The 27,465-nt window shown below is 42.9% G+C and overlaps 1 protein-coding gene across 10 annotated transcripts in view; it reads left to right on the top strand.

The window, feature by feature from the left end:
- Positions 1-27,465, top strand: part of MAGI2 (membrane associated guanylate kinase, WW and PDZ domain containing 2) — a 1,322,716-nt gene that overhangs the window by 1,251,424 nt on the left and 43,827 nt on the right. For 7 of the 10 annotated variants that reach the window (XM_078060071.1, XM_078060067.1, XM_078060065.1 and 4 more), the window contains one exon: positions 7,053-7,191. In XM_078060071.1, coding sequence (XP_077916197.1) covers positions 7,053-7,191 — 139 coding nt within the window. Of the gene's footprint in view, positions 1-7,052; positions 7,192-16,510; positions 16,600-27,465 lie in introns of all 10 variants that reach the window. The other 3 variants (XM_078060070.1, XM_078060072.1, XM_078060073.1) reach the window with 1 other exon arrangement.

Genomic DNA, 27,465 nt, shown 5'->3' with positions numbered 1-27,465 from the left:
GCAATAGTAGGTGTGAGGGCTGTTAAGTGATTACAACCCGCTAAGCATGTTTGTGAGATGTCGAGCAAGACTTGAGCGGGAACGACTGTGACTCAGGGCTAAAGGAAATCCAGGATTAATCAAGTTCTTATAAAGATTTCATTGAGCCAAACCAAATACTTTCTCTACGACTTGGCTACAAAAGTGCACACAGTACAGAGTTTACATTTTTTTTTCCTACAATTTGAAATATTAACCACTTAAGAAATATTGAAACTTTTACCTTTCCCTGCCTTGGTTTTCCAATAAGAAAAGGTTTTACCTGCAGAGCTCCTGGCAAGTTCAAGGATTTGGTAATAGCTTAGTTTAAAGAAAATCCGCCATGATGTATTGAGCGGAAATGTGGGAGTAGAAATGCAGAACTTATTAGGCAGTGCTGAGAGAGGGCAGTCTTGTCTTTTCTTTTTTTTTTCCCTTTTTTTCAATTGAAGTATAGTTTGACACACAGTATTACATTGCTTCAGGTATACAACAGTGATGCAACAAGTCTATGCATTATGCTATGCTCACAAGTGTAGCTACCTTCCGTCACCATACACACTATTACAATACCATAGACCCTTCCCTAAGTTGTACCTTTCATCCCTGTGACTTATTCATTCCATAACGGGAAGCCTGTACCTCCCTGCCCCCTTCACCCATTTTGCCCATCACCCCATGGCTGTCCCCTCAGCCAACCATCAGTTTGTGAGAGGGCAGTCTTATCCCATTCCTTGTCCCTAAGGCATTGCTGTAGGGCTGTTAGTTTCCCCAAGGGGACCACAGATATAAGTATTTCTTCCACGGAAAAAAAAAAAAAAAATGAATGCCTAGAATAGTCCTTTGGTTAGTTTTCTAAATTTGACATCTCCTTGACACACACAAATTAACACACACATGTTCGTGAACTTTGGGTCTCCCTCTCTCCCCACCTCCCTTTTTCTCTCTCCCTGTACCCCTCCTCCTCCTATCTCTCTCTCTCAATTCTAACAAGAACTTGATATTTTAAAAAATCTCTAAGAACAGGTGGGGCGGTTGGTTGGGCTTTTTTTTTTTTTTTTTTTTCCTTAAGTAGGCTTAACACCCAGTGTGGAGCCCAAAGCAGGGCTTGAACTCATGATCCTGAGATCAAGACCTGAGCTGATATCAAGAGTCGGACACTTAACTGACTGAGCCACCCAGATGCCCCAATAAATAGAGGAGATTTCTAAAGTTCCATTTTAGTAACGTAGCTTAGTTGAAGATAGCTCTCTAACAGAAAGTATAGAAAGAGAAGACAGACTATCTTTATCCCTGAAAGGACTGCGAATTTCTGAATGGTTTTATCAAATTAATTCCCCCAGTTGATTCACATGTGAGGGAGGAAAGTGATGCTCTTCAGCTGGCCACATCTTGATAGCTGCAGTGAAGTCAGACGAGGTAGGAAGGTAACCAGAGAACCTCTTCTGCCCCTGACAGACTCCTCTCATTATACATCCACATACTAAAGATGAAAGCGAAAGGAATCAAATCCAAAATTTATTTAGGGAGTCCCATTTAAGATGAGTGTGCGTACTACCAATAGTGGGGTAAAAATAAAAATTAAGCCTTTTGTACAATTTCTATCATTTCACAAAAAGGAACGGAGGTCTTGAGTCTGGGCCCCGCACTGAGTTTTGTTACCAATGACACTAGGTCCGAATGAGTTCGCCCACTTTTATAATCTGCTCAGCACACTTTGTAAAATTCAGAGTCTGTGACAGGGACAGCCTTTCCATCTTATTACCTGACCAGCATCCTCCCACACACACCAATTTTTTTTTCTGAATTTGGTAAGATCTTGGACTATTCCCAAACTTCCATTGCTTCCAATGAGGCAGTATCCTCCAGTATCCTGTCATGGGGAAGGGACTTTGGAAGGGACTGGAAGTCTTAGATGAAGGCTAAGGATCCTCGCTCCAATTAGCATCAGAGGTGTTCTCTTCTCCCTCTGAGGAGACCCTATATCGAAAGCTAAAAGTGGAAATCTGCCACACCAAGAGGTCAGGCCATGCTCCTGGGTGCTCAATAAAAATAATAGCCCGACCCTTCCCAGAGCCCCTTCCCTGAAACTCCTGCCCAGGAGATGTCATTGTGGCCCCCATGCAGCCCTTGAACCCCTATGCTTCTCAACCAGCCCTGCAGCCTTCCAACCCACCACCTCTCTCTCCCCTGTTAATGTCTCTTCCCTCAGTTCTCATGAGCTGTTAGTAGGGGAAAGGGAACATAAGAAATGCACGAGAGAATGATACATCAAATTTTTTAAGTCTTGCTATACCCGTGTGTGACCAGAATGCTGATGACATGTGACCACTTCTGTGACACCACGAGATTCCTTTGCCCTCTACATGACTATTTTAGAGTCAGTCTCAAGACCTAAGGGTCCTCAGGCAATGGTGGCTGTCAGGGTTGATTTGGGGTCAAGAGTGCTATTATAACCCCTTCTCCCATGAGTCTCAAGATAAGCCATGTGTAAATGCTTCATTCATTCACAAATATGTACCGGGCATGCCATACAAGATACATCATTAAAAAGAGCCCCTCAGTCCCATGGGCTGCCTGGGTGGCTCAGTCGGCTGACAGTCTGACTCTTGGTTTCAGCTCAGGTCAGGATCTCAGGGTCGTGGGATCGAGCCCCCTGTTGGGCTCCATGCCCGGCAGAGAGTCTGCTTAGGATTCTCTCTCTCCTTCTCCCTCTGCCCCTCCCTGCTAGCTCTCCCTCTCTCTCTCTCTCTCTCAGATAGATAGATAGATAGATGATAGGTAGATAGATAGATGATAGATAGATGATAGATAGATGATAGATAGATAGATAGATGATAGATAGATAGATGATAGATGATAGATAGATAGATAGATGATAGATGATAGATAGATAAATGAAATTAAAAGGAACGAGTCCCTGCCCTCATTTGCCCCACCATCTCCTTCCCCACAGCCTCCCAGTTTCTCACTTGGACAGACAATGTGATAACCTCACAACTCAGCTCCCTTCTTCAGTCTCCCACTTCCTCTCCAGTCCACTCTCCATAATGCCTCAGAGAGATTTCTAAACATCTCTTTGCTTCCCTGAACAGGTTGCTGAATAAAATTTTCAGTGTCTTACTGTTGCCTTTAAAATAAAGCCTGGGCTGGGGCGCCTGGGTGGCTCAGTTGGTTAAGCGACTGCCTTCGGCTCAGGTCATGATCCTGGAGTCCCGGGATCGAGTCCCACATCGGGCTCCCTGCTCAGCAGGGAGTCTGCTCCTCCCTCTCATGCTCTCTGTCTCTCATTGTCTCTCTCGCAAATAAATACAATCTTAAAAAAAATAAAAAAGAATAATAAATAAATAAAATAAAGCCTGGGGTCACCAAGGTGACTCATTCAGTTGAGCGTCCAACTCTTGGTTTCAGCTCAGGGTCGTGAGATCAAACCTCGCATCAGGCTCCGTGCTTAGTGTGGAATCTGTTTGAGATTCTCTCCCTCTGCCTCTGCTCCTCCCCCCACTCAAACAAATAAATAAATAAAATCTTTTTTAAAAAAATAAAAATAAATAAAGCTTCAACTCCTGAGTAGCAGAATAAACTAACTGACAGTTCCCGAAATATACCATGGTCTCAAGTCTCAGGGTCTTTGCACGTGCTGCTCTCTCTGCCTAGAATGCTTTTCTTCCTCCTTCACCCGGGGAATTCTTACTGATACTTCAAAACTCAGTTGAGATGTCACCACCTCCAGAAAGCTCCCCCTGACTACCAGCTCACCCATTCTGATTTAGATGACCCTCCTTTCTTTTTTTTAATTAACATATAATGTATTAATTTTTTCAGGGGTAAAATTCTGTGATTCATCAGTCTTACACAATTCACACCATAGTACATACCCTCCCCAATGTCCATCACCCAGCCACCCTATCCCTCCCACCACCCTCCACTCCAGCAACCCTCAGTTTGTTTCCTGAGATTAAGAGTCTCTTATGGTTTGTCTCCCTCTCTGGTTTCATCTTGTTTCCTTTTTCCCTTCCCTTCCCCTGTGATCCTCTATCTTGTTTCTCAAATTCCTCATATTAGTGATATCATATGATAATTGTCTTTCTCTGACTGATTTATTTCGCTTAGCATAATACCCTCTAGTTCCATCCACGTTGCTGCAAATGGCAAGATTTCTTTTTTTTTGATGGCTGCATATATATACATATATATATATACACACACATTGTGTGTGTGTGTGTGTGTATATATATATATACCACATCTTCTTTATCCATTCATCTGTCGATGGACATCTTGGCTCTTTGCATAGTTTGGCTATTGTGGACGTTGCTGCTATAAACATCAGGGTGCACGTGCCCCTTCGGATCCCTACATTTGTATCTTTGGGGTAAATACCCAGTAATGCAATTGCTGAGATGACCCTCCTTTCTATTCCCTTAGCACTTTGTTAATGTCCAGTCATAGCAAAAATATATTGAATAATAATTTTATTTACCCACTTTATCTCCATTTAGACTGAGAATTTGTTGTAGATAGAAACTGTAGCACTTATCTCTATCTTTATCTTATCTCCCTAGTAGACACTCTAGTACATGATAGGTGCTCAGAAATCATTTGATGAGTAAAGAAGCTCCAAGTCTAGGAGGAAAGACAGAAAAGTGTAACTGTAACAAAGTGTGATAAATACCAGAGTGGGGTGCAGTGACAAATGAATACAGAGACTGGAAATGTCTGCTTGAGAAGAAGACAGGGTCTAGGAAGGAATCCCAGAGAAGAAGATGCTTGGGCTGGCCTTGAGGAAGATCAGGAGATCATCAGGCATATAAGGAAGAGAAGGCAAAGAGAACAGGAGCATATGGAAAACCCTGGATGCTTCAATAGGGCATGAAGCGTTTGGGGAGATTTCTCTTAGAAGAATGACTCTAGTGACAAAGAAAAGAAAGATATTGATGGGAGGGTGACAGGAGAATATTGGGAAACCCAGTAAAGGCCTGAATTGCACTAATTAGCAATGGGATACAAATGAGGGCAGAGACAGATGTAGAGACATTCAGGAAATGACCCTCAGCATGACCCTTAGGTTTCTGGCTTGAGTGAGTGGTGGTACCGTCAATCAGAATTAGGCATTAAGAGGAAAAATGGCTTTGGGAGAGATGGTAAGCCCAGTCTGCTGGTATTGAGTTGGAGTTGTCCATTGGACCTCTAGGTGAAGATGTGTAGTAATCAAGTGGATATATGAGTATGAAGCTCAGAAGAGAGTCTAGCTAAAAATGAAGACTCTAATATAACTTAATTGGAACTTTTGTTTTACTTCTGTGACTTAATACCGTGCCGTGAGATTTCAGTCATGGTGGGAACTGCTGGGAAAGCATTAATTGGTCCCATCTCTGCCACTAGCTTGGATACAGTGGCCTCCAGTAAGCTGCTCGACTTCAGGCTGTGCCCATTGCCTTATGGGAAAGGAGACCATTAAGGAGAACTGAAGAAAAATGTTGCAAACATTGCTTCTAAAACAAATCAATTTAGTCCTGTCATTCATGATTCTTGTGTGAAATGTGGAAGTCATACCAGTGAGGCAAACTTCTTCCACTGCCCAAAATCCATACTTTCAAAGATCACTGTACACAAAGGGGAGGGGAAAGTCTTTGCCTTCATTACACTGAAGTCCCTATCCCTAGCGAGTCCTCTTTAAATAAAGAGACAGGGGCGCCTGGGTGGCTCAGTCGGTTGAGCGTCCAGCTCTGAGTTTCAGCTTAGGTCATGATCTCACGGGTCGGGGACGGAGCCCCGCGTCAGGCTCCGCGCTCAGTGCAGAGTCTGCTTGGGATTCTCTCCCTCCTCCCCCTCTGCCCCTCCCTTGCTCATTCTCTCTCTCTCTCAAATAAATAAACAAATCTTTAAAAGAAAATAAGAATGCATGAATGAATGAATAAAGATGTTGCTCCCCTGCTAAAACAAACGTGTTTGTTCTTTCCCCCATTTTGAGCGTGGGGAGTGGTCTTATTTTAGTGCCATCTCGCCATTGTGATGGCCACTTTTTATTCCTATTCTTGCCCCACACCCATCTTGATAGTTTATTTGCAATTCTGTCTGTGTTATAGAGTTTAGGCTGAGATCTGCTTTAAGGGACCCAACTAAAATAGCATTTTTGCAAAGCAACTCATTGTGCTTTTCCTGGCTAATTTATCTTAAGTGACTTGCACTGAAATGAAACATATTTTAATTCAAAGTTTCCTGACAGTAATGGTACTGTGGGAGTTACATGATGTGTTCATGGTTGAACCTCTTTTATTCCGGATATCTATTCGCAAAGGCTAAATGGGAATCGCTTATGGAGCCCAGGCATTTCTAACAATTCAAGAGGGATTGGTATTTAACCAAACAGTTCTGGCAATCAGGTGTGAGCATGGCAAAGATTTAACAAGGGCATTAGTCATGTGTGGAGAATGGAGGATCTCATTTTTAATTCAAAGGACTGTGATAGAAAACTCATCATCAAACTTGAATATCAACCAGCCATGTTTACAAAGAAGGCAATATCACAATAGCACTCAGGGAAATTTAAATGATGCATGATAAAAATTCTCAGAGAAGCCCAAAAGCCAATCATCCCATCCAGCATACTGAATTAAATGCTGCACTAAGCCCAATGCCGGGACTGTATTCAATGAAAAGGCCTTAAAATATTTACTTCTTGTTTCAAAGCAAAGGTACCAGGTTTATTTGGAATTGTGGTATCAAACATATTCCCTAATTTTAAAAAAATGCTAAAAGTTTGACTAAATCCTCTGCCACACTGACTAAAAATAACATAGCACCCCAACGTTATGGTCCGATGTTTGAACTCCTGTAAAGGTAAATCAAGTCTGGTGGTCAGATTCAGGATGCTACCAGGAAGTAGCCACTTCTAAGAAGGAGCAGACCGCAACCAAATTGTTCAGATGCTCTCTGGAAACTGGTCCTCTAAAGGATGCTTTTCTAATCTGTTGGAAATGCAGTGTGAGTAGAACCAACTTTGGCTGAGTTAATGTTTCCTTAATTAACAGGTAGGAGATCAAATCATCGAAATCAATGGGGAGAGCACAAGGGACATGACACACGCCAGAGCAATAGAACTCATCAAGTCGGGAGGAAGAAGGGTCCGTCTCCTGCTGAAACGTGGGACGGGGCAGGTCCCGGAGTATGGTACGTTTCACATTTTGATTCACCTTTTATCTGTTTCTTCTGTGTACTGTAAATGCCTCTGCTTATTTGTAAAACTATATCAGTTCTCCAATTCTACCTAAATATATTTAGCTATCAATAGATACATATATATATATATATATATATATATACGCGTATGTACATTGAAGCACAAGATTTACATGTGTGTGAGCTCTTTCTTTTGTTCCCTTGGTTAAGTGATGTTTAAAATAGCAAATAGAGGACCTTTCAGGGCATCTCTGAGTGTGCAGGGAGATCCAGCCACCACTTATACATTAGAACTTTTGCAATTTGACTAATAGTCCTCTGTTCATTTGAGTTCACAGTAATTTATCAATTATTTCCTAAAATCACTCATGTTCACACTGCCCTGTATGGTGTGTGACTGGGAACAGGAGAAAAGCAAGAACAAATCTTCAGGTAGGTAGATTAGAATTTAAACTTCAGTTTACGCAGTGGTTGCATTTTCTTGGTACTTAGGGATAATCCAAAAATTCACTCGTATGCTGTGTATCTCTGTGCTTTTCAGGAAGGCATGGAAGTGCATTAGATCTGCCTTCAGAAGTCTTTAATAGTATTTCGCAGGAGCCCACTGAAGGCACCACTGACAGCTTGACTAAGGAACTTCTGGGTGGTCATTGCATGAGATGCATCAGCCCCTGAGCTGGGCTGTAATTAATCTTAAGGAGTGTCAGAAAGACAGAGAGCAGTGAAGACCAGTGCTGATAATACCTGTCCATATTAGGACAATGGGACCTAACTGTGGTCCTGAATAATAAGCTCAAATTGTTGATCTAGACTCTCACTTTCATCTCTCCATCCCCTACCCCCACACCACACACACACACACACACACACACACACTCTAAATAACAGTTTTCCCCCTCCAATTATGCTTACCTTAATTATGGGCAACTTTCCTAAACTACCTAATAATTGACTGAACACTTCCTTAGTTAGCAGGGCAGGATAGTTCTGAGTTCATTTGAAATATCTGAATCCAAATGCCCTCAAAAACTTTGTTTTCAAGATCTTGAAACCCCAAAAGGACTGGCGAGTACTCAACTAAGGAAAGCATTGAGAAGTTTCTGTAGGCTTGGCTCTATGCCCCAGGAAAGATTTCAACCCAGCTTCCCATCCTTAATGCTTGGATCTAATAAAATATTAATATTAGCAACAAGCACAGGCCTGATCCTATTAAATGGCACCAGCACTAATCCCTTTGTAAAGAATCTTACTCTTGGAATAGAGTAACTTTTTGCACCCCAGAGAAATAAGCAATCCAGGAAGATGAAACTGACCTGTGAGAGTTTGTCACTTCTAAAAAATACCTTATTTTATTTATTTTTTTATTTTTTATTTTTTTTTTTAAAGATTTTATTTATTTTCTTGACAGAGAGAGACATAGCGAGAGCAGGAACACAAGCAGGGGGAGTGGGAGAGGGAGAAGCAGGCTTCCCGCAGAGCAGGGAGCCCGATGTGGGGCTCGATCCCAGGACCCTGGGATCATGACCTGAGCCGAAGGCAGACGCTTAACGACTGAGCCACCCAGGCGCCCCAAAAAAATACCTTATTTTAAAGGTATGCTTCATACCACAGCAAGACCTGTTATCTGAGCCAAGGAATGTCCATAGAGTTAAAATTATTCTTATGTCCTAACAAGTTAATCTTTAAAAAGTTAATCTGAACCACATGGCTACCCAGAGCTGTCTATTCTGTTATGGAATCATTGTTTGGTGCATATTTTCAGCACCTTGTCTACAGTGAGCAGTTAAAACGTTACTGTTAAAAGCAGTTAAAAGCATTACTATTGACCAACTGGCAGCATCACTCAAACTGTGATGCCTACATATGATGCTACCTTAAAGCATCTTTAAGAAAAAATAAAAACATGTTTTTGAACAAGACCAAAATTCAAGATCATGTCAGCATCATCCCTTTAATTCTCAACGTCGCCGGAAAATACCTGGTTAAGACTGAATTCTAAAAGTGACAGAGAGTTTGTTAAATATCTGGACACAGTTTTGAGGGCCCAATTGTCAATACGGTTAACTCCAGCAGTATTACAGAGTTTCTTCTAAATCTGTTCTTTTAAAATGTAACGTTAAATCGTACTTGCCAATGGTTAGAGTTTGTCAGCTACCAACGATGTTAGATTGACACAGATTTTGACTGTAAATTAACTTTAGAGAGTATGTCACAAAATATCCAATTTAATAGACCAGAGCAATCTCCTTTAGGGAAGTAAAAGAATAATCACAAACTAAGTAAACATTACCATCTAAGCTGAAAGATGCCTCGTTTTGCATGAGCAACCAAGAAGGTTAGGGGTTAGACCAGCATCTTTGAGGATAATGCCATCAAGTGATATTTCTGGAATCTCATAGCAACTAATGGGGTCCCCGAGACCACCCCACATTCAGAGATCTACTAGAAAGACTCCCGGGGCACAGAATATAGTTGTACTCACAGCTAAGATTTATTAGAGTGATATAGTAAGGATATCTTAATCTGAACAGCGCGATCATAAGGGGAAAAAACAGGCAAAGTCTAGAGGAATCCAGGTGCAAGATTCCTTATTCTCTCTCTCTCTCTCTCATGAGGGGTCACCCAGAGAGCACTCTTCCCCCCAGCAACAAAAATGCAGCAATAAATGTGTGATACTGTTGCCCAGGGAAGTTCATTAGAGCCTGGCACCCAGGGTTTATACTGTGCTACTTATGTAGGCACCCTTCGTCTAGCACATACCAAAATTCTAGACTCCTAGAAGAAAAGCAGGTGGTCAGCATAAACCGCGTTGTCTGCACAATTGTACAGGAGACAGCCTTGTCCTTTAGGGAAGGGTTTATATTAGTGTAGGAGACAATTTACCTGTCACAGTCCCAGAGGCCAGCCAACCGCCAACCTTGCAAGCAGATCTTTCTAACGATAGCTGTCTCAAGGCTGCCATGCCAACTTTTTCCTGTCCCGGGAGCAAGCCAAAGAAGCAGCCACAGTAATGGAGTTTACAAATGACCCCAGCGTAAAAGGAGCACCTACAGCGAAGGAACATCATAATTCCTCCAGCACCAGTTAAACAGACTGTATCATGAAGCTGAATCTTTTGTCCACCATAAAAGAGTGTATTTTAATGACGTTGGCAAGGGGGGGGCTCCGTAACAAAACCAAATAACGGAAGCAAGAACAACAAAAGAAAGTAGATATAACCAAGAATATAATCCACTTTGTCCAAATGTACCCTCATCACAGGAACACCAAATTTTCTATCAACTATGAGTTTAACCCTGTGTTTGTTTCCTTTGTTTGTCTTTTAATACCTGACATGTAGCAAAAATCCATCCTTAAAAGATGATTAAAGGGGGTTATCAGAATCTATAGGAGACAGAACCTGCTAGGGAGCCATGCAGACTTAACCCAGGCTGGGAGAGTGAACTCTGAGGAGACTGACAACAAACAGGCTGTGGCAGGGTTTTAAGTGATATCCACCAGCCCTCCCTCTGCTACCTGCAGAATTCAGAATTCACAACAGCTCTGAAGCAAGACCCTTATCTGGACATTTGGCCACGTCGATGAAAAGCGGACCTCAGTCAAGAGAAATACAAAACTCTTGCTCTGAGTCCCTAAGGTGCTCTGTGACAGAGCGATAAGCCCAGGTACAATTGAAAGAAAAAAAATACCAAGGGTAATCTGTCAGATTGTTGACTAAACAAAATCAGTGTGAATCCAAGTGAGCTGAGGAAAGGAATAAATATGCTGCAAATATGCCATCCATAATTACCGCAAGACTAATCGTCAGACGACAGCCCAGCCAAGTCAGAGGCGTAACTCTGCAAATGTAACCACATAAGTAGGGGCTGCACACAGGCTGTCGAGCAGCTGCAGGGGGAGTCAGCAAGTGATAAACGGCTTTGAAGAAGTTGCTTTTATTGCTAAGTCCTTGAAGGAGATGGATACTTCAACTCTACTCTAGTCCTCAAGATGAGAATTAGTTGATTATAAACTCCACGGGAAGCGTGACTTCCCCCTCCTCTGACGCGCCTCTCAACAACTGGCAGGAATAAGGAAATTTCACTCCACCATACTGAGAAACAAATCCAAAGATGATGCATCAAAAGTAGCGCCCTCCTTAACACTGGTTGTTGCTGTTTGAATTAAATCTAAAAAAGGTTAAGGAAGAAGAAAGCATGCATCATGGTTCTAATGCTGCACAGGAATAAATTACACAAATGAGCCCCTGCCTTGAAATACAGGAGTCCTTCATTAGCATTCAAGGAATCGAGGTGAGCACTCACTTGATTTAGACACTGAGCCACAGGGCCAGGGCCAGGGGAAACCGAGGTGCCACGGGATGAAATCACAATCAAGCAGTTCAGACCAACTCGGGCCTTTCTCTGGGTAATATTTGCTGTTCAATTCTGATCAAAATAGGGCAAAACGGAAATACACTTTCTAGTCTTAGTGGTCTAGCCTGTTTATTCCCTTAAAAGGCAACAGAACGGTCTTTATGACTACAGTGGTGAAGAGAGTCCACTAGCAAATGGAGACTCAGCAGTCTTAGAAGGCCACTCAGGGCTACAAGGATGAAGCGGAGTTTTCTTAGTATAGGTGGCCCGGCGACAAGGAACACCAAATGCCCACACACAGGGAAAGAAAGAGCCAATTTGTGAATGTGACTTCTGCCTACCCTTCCATTTTCAAAGTTAATTGTGTCTTTAATGGGTTTTGATTTGATCACAGGTCTTTGGTAAATGGAATTGTTTTCATTTTAGAAGTATAATAAAACTGCATTAAGTACGTAGAGGAAAGACATGAGTCAGGAACTAGAGCTAAAGAAATGAATGGGCCAAATAGCTGTTTAGTTAAAGACTGCCTTTAATCAGGAATACACATGACTTACAATGATCATATCAGAGCACCAGATTAAGCAGTACTGGTCTCTATTTATATGGCAATAGGCAATGTTTATTTGTTTATTCTTCTTCAAGAATATGCATTGACCATTTGTAACGACATGGATGGAGCTAGAGTATATTATGCTAAGTGAAATAAGTCAGTCAGAGAAAGACACATACCATACGACTTCACTCATAAGTGGAATTTAAGACACAGACAAGCAAAGGAAAAAGAGAGAGAGAAACCAAGAAACAGACTCTTAACTATAGAGAACAAAGTGATGGCCACCAGAGGGGAGGCAAGGCGGGGGATGGGGGAAATAGGTGATGGGGGTGAAGGAGTGCACTTGTCGTGTTGAGCACCGGGGGATTAAAATAAAAACTTTGACATAAAAAAGAATATACAGTGACAAACATTCCAAGCATACTCTTATCATCTTGCTTATAGATATTAGTTCAGCAAGGGCTTTCTTCCCTCGGATGCTACAGGATAAACTGCAGACAGTATACCCCTACTAACTATATTCCACGTGAGACAAATCTTGTAATTGATATCATTACATGTCGTTACTCTTCCCTTAACTCAATGAGGGTTTTTCTGGGCACCTACGATGTGGAAGGCTCTCTGCAGGCACTGAACGCAAACTATAGTCCCGGCTCTGAGTGAGCTGAAGTCTAAGAAGGAGCCAGGTGCAACCACTGATTCCACCAGACTGGTGACTGATGAAAAGGTCTTCCAGGATCAGCTCTAGTGAAAACCTTTAAGTGGGTTTTAGTAATTATTTGTGGAATTTAATAAGTGTTTCTAGAGTATTAAGGATCATCGACAAGCACTTGGCTTCTTCAGTTTGTTAAACATTTCCTTTGTAATATTTATACCCACACTTTGGATGTTTTCTCAAGAAAGGACTCGCTGAGTGTAGGTAAATTTCTGCTTAGGCCTTGTCTGAATTTTTCTAAATTCTAAGTTAGTAAACCCAAACTTCCTCTGGCAAGTTTGCCAACCATCCCTGCCCCTCTCCTGTGGCTGTCAGCCCCAGGGAGCCTGGAGCACTCTTACCTCACATCCGGAGGCTTATGTGGGGTGCTGCTGTGCCCTCTGAGAAAGAAAAAAGGGGAGAGTCTCCACTGCCTTCGTTTCTTCCTCAGAGACCATGTTTATGGGAGCTTTAAGTGGTTCCATAGCCTTTTGCATTAATTCACTTGCATTTTTAATAGGGCAAAAGGCAGCTTGCTTCCTTCAACAATAAATTCTGAAATTTAATTTCAGCTTCTGACATTCACGGTTGAGTGTATCTTCCTTTTCCATGAGAGGTTCCACAAATCACTCCTGTGCACCTCTACTGAGTCAGACCCAGGGAAGAGGACAGGCTATTAGGCAGAACTCCGGGCTGCATCATACAGAGCACAGGGTTCTTCCTGCCTAAAAAGGCTCAAGACTGCTCTCTGCAGCATGTAGGTGCGCGCAGGATATGCTCTGTGAAGCGCCCGGTAAGTTCCCATTCCTCGGAGGCAGAGGCAGAAGCTTCCTTAAAGAACCTGCAACTCTGGGTGCCTGGGTGGTTCAGATGGTTAAGCGTCTGCCTTTGGCTCAGGTCATGATCCCGGAATCCCGGGATCCTGGGATCAAGCCCCCAGTCAGGCTCCCTGCTCAGTAGGGAGACTGCTTCTCCCTCTGCCTCTCTCTCTCATGAATAAATAAATAAGATCTTAAAAAAAAAAAAAAAAAGAACACGCAACTCTGACATTCCTTTCCCCACTATTCAGTCGAAACCTCATTTATTATTTTGAGTGTTGGATGAAATTTCATTTCTTCACGTTGTTTTATTGGGAACCATGGACTCTAACGAATATTTTTTTTCATTTTGGATACCCTTACATGATTTCCAACATGCAATTTTCTCTTTAAGGATATATTAAATGGCCCCCTTCCCCAAGTCCTCACTTGTTAGGCATTTTAGCCTCTGAGAAAATATATTAGAATACACAGTAACCAAGAAATCTACCAAGAAGAACCAATTTGGCCTTTGAGGTCCGACCTCCCTCAATTCCCAAATACTGAAGTTGTTGACCACATGCATCTCAGAAAACCTAAATATCCCAGTGCCTCCAGAACCCAGCCTGGAGAGGCACAGTTTAGGCTCAAGCTTCCAACCCGTCAATTGCACCCATTGTGAAGTGGGTGCTAAATGCCAAAATTACCCCCCGCCCCCCGCTGTCTGATTTTCTCTTGTCTCAAAGTAGAGCTGATACAAAAAAGGTTTTGATCCCTGTAAAGGAGTTTGCCAACAAAACCCTGCTCCCCAGGTACTCAAAGTGGTATCCAGTACCTTAAGACAAATTCTTGGGTAGATCCAGCAACCTCCATAACCAGCAACTGTAGAGTCTCCAAGTAAATTTCAAGCTTTCTTTTTTTAAAAGATCCTTTTGTGGAAGAGTCTAGTGGAAGAAATAGTGAGTCCACGAAGCCAGATTTCTGTTATTAGAGAAATCTGCCTACAGCCTTGCCAAAGATAGGACTGCTGCAATGTCCTGTTCTGATAAAGGCCTCCCCATATTTCCTTTTAACCGAATTCCCTCAATCAGGACCAAAGATGAAACTATATAATGCCTTACTCCACACTTGAATGATGTGCTCTAATTATAGCAAAATCTCTAAACTTTGAGAATCACACACATTTTTCGATGTGCTCTTTGGGTTCAGTTTTGTTGTTTATTTTCAGTTTTTATAATAGAATGAAAAATGCACACTTAGTCCTGACTAAAGAGCTGTTAACTATCATGCGGCTCAGACATTTGCTCACGGAATGACTTGCTTTCTGTGTGCAAAGGCATGCGCCCTCTTGCACGTAGTGACTCTGGCCTCAGCGGACCCCCGGGTGTTAAGGCTGAACACATACACACGTCCACACGTGAGCGCACTGAGTAGTCCAGCGTGCAACTCTCCATTTTTCGTACTTCACTGCAGTTTCTACCCCAGCCTCCACAGCAATTTATTCCGACCGTGTTCCGGGTTCTTTTCTTTGAACGTCTGTGCATGAGGTTTCCTAGCACATGTATCTTTCAAGCCCAGTAAAGGTCACATTTAAGGTCCAGATGAGAGCCTTCTCGGTGTGACACCAAACCAGCTTGATTCTTTTCGCACAAAATTACTTGCATCTTGGCAGGGCTAAATGGTAAACTCAATTAATAAGTCCTGAAATGTAATTTCCATGGCTCACGTCTGTAGTTAAGCTTCAGTTTTCTTACCACAGAGAGGTTCTGCTTTCCATTTAACCTCAAGGTGTTCGTGCTCACCCTTTGTCTCCCTTCCCCGAGACACACATCATGCCGAGAAACACACTCCAGGTGACAGAGTCGGAAATTTCTGTGTAGTGTTCTATTCTGCATCCGGAAGCCAGGCACGGGCAGCACCACGTGTGGAGCAAATTAGGCATTTAGATGGGGAGTAACATCAGCATGTGCCGGCAAAGAGTGCATCAGGCTCCAGAATGTCTGAGCTGCGCGGATTAAGTTGTTCTGATCGTATTAACCTCACGCTGGTGCGCCCATCCCTCCTGCTGGGCGGAGCTGAGCGAACACAGCAGCGGGCCAGGTGGGGGGTCGTTGCTGCATCTCCTGGGGCCTGTCTCTTGGAGATTATTGATTTGCGCACTCCGGACTTTCTAGTACCCATCTATGTGTAGATAAAGAACTGTAGCTCAAGAGCTGAGAGAGACACAAAGCGAGACAGCCGCTGAGAGGCTGCTTTCGGAGCACGGCCCTCGGCCCTCGGCCCTCGGACAGGTGAGTATACCGCCGAGTCGGACAGGCAGGGCATCGCCACACTTCTTCCTGCTTTATTGTTTTTCCCAGAAAACAGTTACACTCAGCAAATCAACTGTGAACTTTGACTCTAAATAAGTAAATTGCCAGAGGTGAGGGGAACTAGAAGAACGTGCGAGATTATTAGCGAAAACAGAGACATAAACATGGGCACGCCACGTCTTTCTTCTTTTAATGTTTCAAAATGTGGAAATGATTACTGTGACTGATTCTCAAATGACAACCCGTATCATTAAAACATCCCATCGTTACGGGAAAATGCTACAAAAATTCTGATGTGACCATTTCAAATTTTTTTTAACACCTGTGCCTCCCTAAAAGCGCCTCAGGATGCCCTCAGTATTTTGAGAAAAATCTACTTTTGGAATACACATGTAGCTCAATCTTTCACTAATTTCACTTGCTGCATGCTCGACAGGGGTAGCTCTACCTAAAGTCTTTATTCTTACTGCCTAGATAATTTGTATTCAGCTGCTCTAAACATACTAAGCAATCTTGACTCTAACCGTAATAATATATCTTTGTCACTGGTTCTGTTAATTCTAATGATTGGTCCTAGGCTGTTCCTCCCCTTCCTTTAGGAATGGTACCTTCCAGTCTCTCCATGTGCATGAAAAGTGACAAGCATGGGTCCCCATATTTCTACTTATTGGGCCACCCTAAAGACACGGTTTGTAAAATCTGCATGAATATTATCTTTCTCTAATGAGCTTTGGTTTTGCATTGTTTGTAACTGATGTATAATGCTTTTTCTTTCATAGTAGCTTGTCTAATTACTGTTAGAGCTCTGGAAAATATCTAGCCGAGACCTCACAAGTGATAAGGATAGGATTTGTGGTTCAGGAACACTTGGGATGCACCAGGTTCCGGGGGTCCAGCCCAGAATGGCCCCAGCAGGAAGGAAAGATAGGGAGGGTCCAGCAGCGGCAGCACCAGCCAAGTTCTGCTCCACACACTTCCAAAAATCCTCCCCAGGCTTCAGTACAAGTAGTTACATTGATTTCCTGTCAGCCCAGGTTCGGACAGCTCCAACCCAGGGCACCCCTTTGGCACCTGACAGAAAGAGAGCCACAGTCCCCAAACATTCGAGCCCTGGGATCTCTGAACTCCTCCTGGCATCAGGGTATTGCCCCCAGCTGGCCTATGGCAGCTCTCCACTCAGGACTGGAGCTGCTCACTTTCCTCTCTCCATGCTCCGTGACACACCAGACTTAAAGAGGAGAAAAAACAGTTGTGACTTTTTTTTTTTAAAGTAGGCATAACTTTGTATCTGAACAATATTTACCACTATTTCAAAATGAATACTCTCCAGTTGGCTGTATTTTAGCCTAACATTTGGAAAATTCTTACAGAAAAAAAAGTATCCTACACATAAATAAAGCAGAATATAGGTGATAGCCTTGCAAATATGGTTCAAGCAGCTTTTCACCCCCAAACACATCCCTAGAGTGGCCCACGTTTCCACTGGCAGATCCTGCAATGGGCAGGTGGCTTCGGCCACAATTTAATAGGTAGAACTGGGATTTTAAAATGTTAGTTTGACTCTTCAGCAGAAACTGCTCCCCATACTCCGGGTTAGGCATGGAAACAGGAGTCAGACTGACACGTTTCTCAATTTGGGTTTGGTGTGACCCCATTCACATTGTCACAGCCATGGCTGAGCATCTCTCCACCAAAGCCTTTTAAGCTGGCTCTCTGAATTTTTCCGGAAACGTATTTTCCAACTGTTATGACCCTGCTGACTGCCATCAGGATTGGTTTAAATTTAACATGAAAGATAATATTACTCACTAAGTGGATTATTTGATTGGCCTACTGCTAAACAACTCCTTACCAAACATTTTTATACTGATATAAGTATTATACACACACACACAGACACACACACACATACACACTACTGTAGTCATTCCTTGAGGATGTCTAAAAAAAACAGAAGTTTTAAAAGTATCATTTCTCTAAAGTGTCTGTCTCTCAAGGATGTTATTGATCAGGGGAGGCCTGAATCAGAGCAAAAAGGAAAAAGCTCCAATTTACTGGAAAAGGCATAAAGCCATGGAATAATTATTAGGGAAATCTAGTCCATTGACTGTGGTTTAAAGAGGTATAGATTTGTGCTTCTGACAAAAGAAAGGTGTATGCTTGCCATTTAATTCACTTCAACTAGTCTGGAATCCATGGAGGTGAGGGGACCTGAATCAACCAATTCACCAGTCACCAGCCAAAAACAAAAACACAAGAGGGCTCTTTGTGGTTTCTGTCCAGTCCCACCAACATCTATCAGGCACCTTACTCAGTCTGGGATATAAAGATTAGTAAGAGAGTCTCTGCCTATGTGCATTCATAAGCAAGTAGGAGTGACTGATACTGAAAAGTATCAGCGAAGGAGTGATAAGAACCCAAAGGAGACAATATCCTAACTCTGCTTAGTAGAGTTGTAGGAGATTCTACTCTACCCAAGAGGTGACATTATAGCTGGGTCTTGAGTGACAAGTATGATTTCACCAGTGCGGGCAAGAGGTAAGGCCATTTCAGGCAGAGGAAACAATTCAACCAAAGCCAGGGAAGATGTTCAGAACCACTGTCACATAGGCTAACTGAGAGAGGCAAGGCACTAAATGAAAGAACACGAAGGTGGGTACAAGGAGAAAGGGCCTCGTATGCCACGCAAAGGAATTCGGATTTTAAATAATCAGATGTCACTGAAAAATTGTTGGAGTGTAATGGTGAAAATATCCATATTTGGAAATAGTCTCCAGTACTGTTTATGTGGATTTTATAAGAAACTGGAGGCAGTTAAAATGTTATTGTAAAGGTTGAGGCGAATGATGAGAGGACCAGACTTGGGGGAGTGAGGGTGGGAATAGCACATTGGGAATAGATTCTGGAGATATTCCAACCATTCCATTGATGGAAGTAACAAAAAGTGGTTGCTTGGCCCCAAAATGGGCTGGGAGCAGGGTTAGGAAAGGAGTGGGAAGAAGGACAGTCAGGGACTAGAACCCACTTTGCTGCCTGGTTTAGCACAATGCCAGGTGCATAGCATTCAATGGTAGCTATCATGAGGGTTGTGGGTGGGAGATGGCCTTCACGCACTACTCTCCATGGACCTCACCACAGAACTCCCCACACGGTTCCCCACATTCTGGGCCACACTAGGAATCTACTAGTGAGATGGCAGATAACTACAGCTCCTACTTAGATCCAGTCATGGGGTTAAGGCCTGGTTTTTCTGGTTTGTTTTTTCAGAGGGCAGGGATAGGCAGGGTACCAAGATGAATGACACCATTTCTCCCCTAAGGGAACTCTGTATGTAGAGAATGTTTAAGGAAAACATGGTGCTCATTGTTCATACAAAAATACTCTTTAATCACACTCATTAAAATCATTCTCAAATGTATTGTGTTATATTCCTGGATTGATGTACAAAGTATTTTGAAAACAAGCATGCTCTGCTTAATTTCACTTTCTGGGGACACATTTACTCTTTGAAATCTGGATTCCATCCTCAAGACTCCAGTGAAAGTATCCCTTCAATGATCACCAGTCTCACCATGGTAACAAAGTCCAATGACTGATTCGATCCTTCATCCTCTTGGGACTCACTATAATAGGTAACACTACTGATCAGTATATTACCTGGATTTTTCTCCTACTGCCCTGACTGCCCCTCCAGGGTGTCCTTCAACTCTCTTCCCATCCAGTAACACCCCTCCCCAACTTTTCCTTCAGGGTCTCACTCGCCCCCATGGTTCCACTTGTCACTACTGTGCAGATGACTCATTTCTGTTTTGCCATATCTAGCTCCATTCCACAGTTCCACCCTGAGACTTCCCACTGCCTGCTAGACATCTCTAGCCAGATACCCCACATTTGCATATTCAAAACTGTATTCATGATCTTTCCTCCTGAAAATACTCCTCCTCTTGAATCACTTATTAATTAAGGGACCATCAATCCTCCTTGTCATCCAGCTCAAAACCATCTCAACTGCCTTCCCAACTCATCTATCTATCTTTCTATCCATCTATCTCCAGTTCCCAAGTGGGAGTGATTTTATGTCTCTCATTTCTCACAGTGGCCCTCTCCTCCATTCCTATTGTCATTCTACTCTAGTTCAGGCCCATTCCACAAGATTAAATAGCCTTTTACCTTTTTTCTGCACTGCTATGGCCAATCTTCCTAACTCATTGATTCCAGAGCAATTGATTGTTCTTGCCCCACTCAAAGACCTTTTACACACACACACACACACACACACACACACACACACACACAAAACCTTAAATTAGTCCCCGGAGCCATCGCCAATGTGGCCCCATCCAAATCAGTCTTACCTCTTATCTCCCACAATATCCTATTTCATATCTGTGCCCCAGCTGCACTGCAACTGTCCTATATTCCCACCTTCATGGTTGGGCACATGCTGATCCCTTGGCTTGAGAAACCCTTTTCCCAAATCATGTCCTCCTTTAAGAACTGGGTCAAAGGCTGCCCCCTCCATAAATCCTTCCCCAAGTCTACCAATCAGAAGTAACTTCCCAGTCCTATGAAATCCCATAGCCCTTTATATTGATAAGAGTTATCAATATCCACATCCTTCCTCCCCTTTATAGAATTCAAATACTGGTTATCACCCTGGGTTATTAATACAGTGCTTTACAGAGTGAACAAGTAAGTGAATGAATGACTACAAGTCTTGCAGTATCACAAAGTTATTCTGACAGCGAATTTCAATGTAAGCTTTTGTAGATAGTTGCAGAGGGCATCGGATGACGTCCCAAATTTCCACTGATTGTCTCAACCTAAACCGGAAGTAGGGTTTTGGTTGTTGTGGTGGTGGTGGTTGTGGTTTTCATAAATTCCTGCCTGCCTGCCTGCTTGTTTTCTTATACTGTATCTCTTTCATCAAGAGCGGAGTAGAGGAAAACTGGCTAATTGAATGTTCCAGGCAATTGTTTCTGGTTAATCTAAGTTTTATTGTTTCTATAAGGTGTTTTCTCTCAGACTGTAGTTCTGACCTATGTTGCCGTTACAAATTGTAGTTTAACACGCCGGAGTTGTTTCTTTGCTATGGAAGTGCCATGTATAATAGTCTCCTAGAGACTTCAGGGGACTGTGAAACAGAAGCTGACGTTAGGTCTATCTGCATGAGATTATGTATCTAACCATCCTGCTGTGAAAAAGGAGCCACTCGGAAAAGCTCTCTATGCTCTTTGTCTAGCCTCCTGGGTCTATATCAAGTTCAACCAAACGGACCTGTTTTATGATACGTGTCAGATCCTGTTTGATGCTGTGGGGGCTACAGGGAAAAAATGTGGCGTTGTCTCTCCCTCCGCTCCAGGAGCTCTCCATCTCGTTAAAGAGCTGCAGATACTCACTTTGAACAAATACAAGACAGTACAAACCCAAATGATCAGGGAGTTTGAGACAAGAGTGGGAAATGACCAGAATAGGCAGACAGGGCTCCTTGAAGGAAGCCACTTGTGAGATAAGCCTTGAGGAACCAGAGGGTTTGGGATGAGCAGAGAGAAGGGCAAAGGGCACTACAGTCTGAAACAGAAATAGGCGACTATAGGAGATGATTCTGATGCTAAGAAGCAAATGACTAGAGTACAGGCAGGATCCCTTCTGAAAAGCAGAGGGAGTAGAAGTGCAAGAATTTTGAATGGTTGGAAGAGGCCAGTATCTAAAAACCAAGGGCAATGTGGAGGCACAGAAGACTGCTGAGCGGCACAGACATGGCCAAAGAAGTATTTTAGGGATGGCGGAGAACATTTTTAGAAAGAGTTTGTTTTGTTTTGTTTTGTTTTGTTTTGTTTTGTTTTGTTTTCAAAGAGTTTTCAATCTTGGCTACCCATTAGAAATACCTGGGAAACTGACATGTAAAAATTACCCCTAGAGGCTTCTCCCCAAACCAATTCAGCCATTGTTGGCCGGGGGGGGGGGGGCAAGGAGAGAGGGCCATGGGTGGGAGTGCGGGCTCAGGTACGCTGTAATTTTTTTTTTTTTTTAATGTGCCCCAGGTCAGTGCAATGAGTAGCCAGAGTTGTGAATCACTGGGGAATTAGATAAGGAGGTAAATCAGATAAAGAGGCTATCCCAGTAACCTAGAAATGCAGGGATGGGTTAATGAGGTGCTGAAAACAGTCAAAATGAAATACAGGAACATTGACAATATCAAGAATCTTGAAAGAAGAATCATTAAGACTTGGTAACTGATGGTGTAAAGGGAATAAAAATTAGGGAGGTCTCAAAAATCATCCCAAGGTAAGATCTTAAGTATTGGGGAAGATGGCAGAACCATCCAAAAGGAAAATTCAGAAATGAAGCCGTTAACAAGACAGGTGACCTTTCAAGAATTACTTAAGTTCTCAGGCCCTCAGTTTTCTTACCTGCACAAGGATAGGGTTCAGTTCCATGATGCCTTCGAGTACTAGCATTGAAAGTAATGTGAGTGAACTAATTGGGGGGGGGGTGCACGGAAGGATGTGGGATTTTAAGAGATTCAGATAGTGATTCATCATGCAGAGTAGTGCATCTCCAGCAGGTAAAACCCAGAGGGCAGTTGGGGTCCCCAGGGAGGAGCTCAGAAAGTTGGGGGGTGAGAGGAAGGCCAGGAAAGGAGAATAAGAATACAGAATTTCCCTCATTGCCTGCTCCAGGCTCTGTGTCACCTGCCTGCTCCCCTGTGACAGGTGAGCAGTGACACAGTGGCCACTGTCCCTCATAATCCCAATTTTAATGTATGGACACAATCGTCTTTTCGATGACTACTTGGAGTTGCTTTCATACACTGGGTTTTTCCTGGAGAAGGATTGTCTCTCGTTAACGTAGTGCCTTCAAAAAATGAATTGGGTCATTTTGTCATTCATTTGAAAATTCACTAACACAGAGAAAGCAAGGAGCAGGAATTCTTCACGTGTCTTTCTATATTCAAGCTATCTCTCTTTTTTTCACATAAAATGCCAGAAGGGAGAAAAATTATCTTTTCCAAGTGAAATGCATCTGTTCAGTTGGCCTTTCCCATTATTTCCATCAAGAGCTTATTATCCCTGGACATACAGCAATCAATACAGTAGCTTGTTTTCCAAGTGAAATATGAGGCGATGCCCACACACACAAAAAAATTCTCACTGCTTACTCCGCTTGTAAGTAATTGTTGGTTGCCTCTCGGTTGTCAAATACAGTAAAACTGAGTCCCAGTCTTTTTACACCCAAAGACGTAAGGCACCTTCAAGCTTCAGCTAGAAAGCCCTGGGCGCTACAGTTAGGCCACAAAGATGTACAAATGGCCCACAAGCATGTGATAACATGTTCAACATCACTCATCAGGGGAGTGCAAATCAAAACCACAACGAGCCATCACCCCACACCTGTCTGATGGCCATGATAAAAAAGAAAAGAAAGGAAAAGAACAAGTGTTGACAAGGAGGTGGAGAAATGAGAACCCTCATTCTGTTGGTGGTACAGCTACTATGGAAAATGGAATGGAGCTTCCTCGACAAAATTAAAAAGAGAGCTACCATATGATCCAGCAACCTCACTGCTCGGTATATATATATCCAAAAGAATCGAAAATAGGGTCTCAAAGAGGTATTCGCACATCCTTGTTCTTTGCAGCGCTCTCCACCATAGCCCAGATGCGGAAGCAACCCACTGTCCATCAGGCAACCTAAATGGGTAAAGAAAAGGCGGCATAGACACACGATGGAATATTATTCGGTCTTTAAAAAGAAAGACCTTCTGTTGCGTGCTACAACACGAATTAACCTTCAGGACATTCTGCTAAGTGGAGTAAGCCAGGCACAAAAGGCAACTACCTCATGATTCCACTTCTGTGAGGTATCTAACTAGTCAAGTCGTAGAAACAGAAAATAGAGTGGTTGTTTCCAGGAATTGAGAGTGAGGAGGAAAGGGAGTTTGTTCAACGGTCGCAAGGTTTCAGTTTTGCAGGATGAAAAAGTTGTAGAGATCTGTTGCACAACAGTGTGCATATAGTTAACACTACTGTACTGTACACTTAAAATGGTTAAGATAGTAAATTCTATGTTTTTTACCACCCCCCCCCAAAAAAAGAAGAAAATCCCACATGGGGCTCTTAGGAGAACCTGCAGCTCTAAAGCTTTGGAGTTCAAAGCACAGAGGACTTCCCACCTTCTGAGCTTTATTTTGTAATTTGCACTGATGGTGGGCAGCCCTTAGGGCAACTAGATGAGAGCTGATGAGCTTCTTAAAGGAGTGATCAGTAGGAGAGAGGCGCTCATTACCACAAGCTTGGTGTTAGCATCCTTCTCTCTTACCAGGGTTTTGTTTGCTTGTCTAAAGTTGCTACGTAGGTTCTTGCCTTTGTTTGGTTGATTTTGGAATGAGGACTTGGCTTTGGAGTCCCACCAGGGAGTGCGGAAGTGGGACTGCATGTGTAGAAAGGAAGTTTCAGAGTCCGGTGTTGTTTCAGTGGTTTACTTATTTAGATGCCTTGGTATCCCACCTCGTATCACAAAGGCTTCTTTGAGATGGTAGGTCAGGTTCAGTGGGGAGGAGGAATATTAATTGTCCTGCCAGCTGAGCTAAGTAGGAGCTTGCAAAACACACAAATGCCAATAGAACACAATCCTGCTTCCCCCCCCCAAGAAGTTCCCTGAGAAGTTCGTCTTCATCGGGAGCCTCAGGTGGCAGGAGGTGGTGTTGACCCCAGTGACAGGGGATGTCAAGGGAGACGTTACTCAGTATTGCAAAATGTGACGTGAAGATCACAATACTCTTTGTGCCTTCCTGTGATCTTGTTTTTTATGAAAAAATTGGCTGGATTTATTCTGTTTTATCTCTTAGTTCTTTAACTACTGGATCACTTGTCAAGCCCAGAGCCCCAGCCTAGCCCCCTGAGAGAACTCTTTGCCGAGGACAGAAGCCATGTCTCCTGGCTCAGGCGTCCATGCTTGGCACCTGATGTGCCTTGCACTGCACTGTGTGAATGAATGAATGAATGAATGAACAGAAAGGAAATAGCAGAGTCAGGAACTGCCCTCCAAAAGGCTACGGTGTATTAGGAAAAAGAGAAAAAGAAAACAAGCACTCCTGTGACTGAAGGAACTTAAAAATAATCACGGCGCATAAAACACCGTAGATACACTCAGATGGGAGGAGCACAGGTAGAGTTAGCCGAGGTGGGGCGCCCGGGGGGGAATGCTCTATAAGAAAGAATTCCTATCCTTCCAGTCTTCAGGATTCCAGTATGAAAATTAGTTCTTTTTAACTAACCACAGCATCTTTTGCCTAGATTTATACTAAACTGCTCCATTTAAATATATATATTTACTGTGTAAAGTGACTGCATTCTGAGAATGAACCGCCATATTCACCCGGTAGAGCTGGTTTCCTCCATTTAAGAGAAGGTGCAACATAAATTCAGTTCATAAAGAAAGTGGTACTGGATCCAGCCGTTTCTGAGGTAGATCTCATGGGAGTGGGAGCATGCTTGAAAATCACAAAGCTATAACTAAGCCTTTAATACCTCACAGCAAGCTCCAAGTTCAGTTTGGACTACTGAACAGAAGGCAACAAAATCCGGTCAATTATTTCCACCTCTGTTTCCTAGCAAAGAGTAAACAATTTTCAGCTGAAATTTTTTTTTTTGACTTAGCCTTTTCATCATTCTTCTCCTCTATCTGATCTTTCCACAATCCACCCACCGCAGAAAATGAATGCCTCCACTTTGAAACAAGGAAAGGACACACAGTGTGGGGAGGGAGCTCATGAGAGTGAGGGAGAACAGCCTCAGACGTTAGCTCCTGCCACAGACCCGAGAGGAGAAAATACAGGAAGGATTGATTCTATTTTCCCAAATTCCTGGTGAGCGATTCCTCCTGAGAGAAAGCATTTAGGGGCCTTAGCCTCGCTTTTGGATCTCCAAATAGATACATATTCCCCTGGCAGGTTCACGGCCTATCGGTCCTCATGGGTCCTCACCCCCTTTGAAGGCCAACATGACAAGGAAAGGGGAAGGAAGGAGAGAGAAGGGACACCCCCCCCCCCCAATAACCTGCTTAGTGAGAGGATGATGCAAGCCTGGGACATGTTCTGTATTAAGGGTCTCCTCATCAACTGCTCGAGAGAGCTGCCTGAGAGGCTAAAGTTCTGGAATGAATTCCTAGAACAGGAATTAAGAAAGGATGTACCCTAAATCTCAATTTTGACAGTGTTCCTACTGTCATTCTGCAGCTGCATTGGTTCTCAGATGATGCCCTACTGGGAACTCTTTTTTGAGATAACTTTTACTGAGTTTAATGAATTAATACATATTACAGAATATCTCAAAAAAAAGAAATAGTCAAGAAGAGAACTCTTCCTCTCTTTTGAAAATGTAACCATTTTATTTTATTTATCTGACCATTTTTCATTCGACAATATTTTTAGACTACTAGGGAAATTAAATGTCCTTCTATACGTCATTTTTCATGACTGCCTCGTACACTGTTATATAGATTTATCACTTAATGAATCCCCTATTTAGACTTCTCTTATTTTTGTAGTTTTTCCACTGTTATGAAAAATACTACAAAAAACAAACAAACAAACAAACAAAAAACCCTTCTAGCTATACCGTCCCATCTATCTTGGATTATTTCCTTAGGAAAACCTTTGAAAAGCAAAACCACTAGGTCAAAAAGTATCTGCATTCTCACGGGAAGATGGACAAAGTCAGGTGAGTCAGGGGAGAAGAACCATGAGAGACAATGGACTCTGAAAAACAAACTGAGGGTTCTAGAGGGGAGGGGGTTGGGAGGATGGGTTAGCCTGGTGATGGGTATTGAGGAGGGCACGTTCTGCATGGAGCACTGGGTGTTATGCACAAACAATGAATCATGGAACACTATATCCAAAACTAATGATGTAATGTATGGGGATTAACATAACAATAAAAAAATTAAAAAAAAAAAAAAAAAAAGTCAGGTGAGTCAGCTTTGGGACCTACTGCTGAGTGAGGAGGTAAAATTGTTATTTAAGTATCTTTTCCACTAGCTAAGCATTATGAGCCCTGGCCGAGTGTGATCTACTAAAAAGTGCCCAGAGTCAGCACTGTAGGGGAAGGCCAGGCTGCCCCCCACACCCAGCAAAATGCCTCAGGCCCTGGCCTCAGCTCTCTGAGGTCTCCCGCACCTCCTTTATGACCTGGTGAAATGGCTGACCACCCCTCCGGCTTAAGCCCAAGAGGACTCCCTTCAAAACTGGGAGAGCACAGACTAACAATTCCATCGTATTTGTTAGGATGGACGGTGTGTTTTATGTTTATCTTCCTTTCCATTTTGTTTAGTTTGTTTTTAAACAGCACTAACAATATTTCTCAAAGAAGCAGAGGGCTGTGTGCAATCCTGTAACAGTTACTTGACAGTTTAAAAAATCATAGACCTTCTCAGATAACTCAGAAGTCCCCTGCATCTGTGTATACGGTGTTTCTCTGGGGAAGAACAATTAGTCAAGAAGAGGCCCAAGCCCATGATACCACTGACATTACTTACCATGGCTTTCTTCCAAA

This window comes from Halichoerus grypus, chromosome 12, assembly GCF_964656455.1.
Source record: "Halichoerus grypus chromosome 12, mHalGry1.hap1.1, whole genome shotgun sequence".
Classification (NCBI taxonomy): Eukaryota; Metazoa; Chordata; class Mammalia; order Carnivora; family Phocidae; genus Halichoerus; species Halichoerus grypus.
The sequence above is the reverse complement of the archived record's forward strand: the minus strand, read 5'-3'. Positions and strand labels throughout refer to the sequence as shown.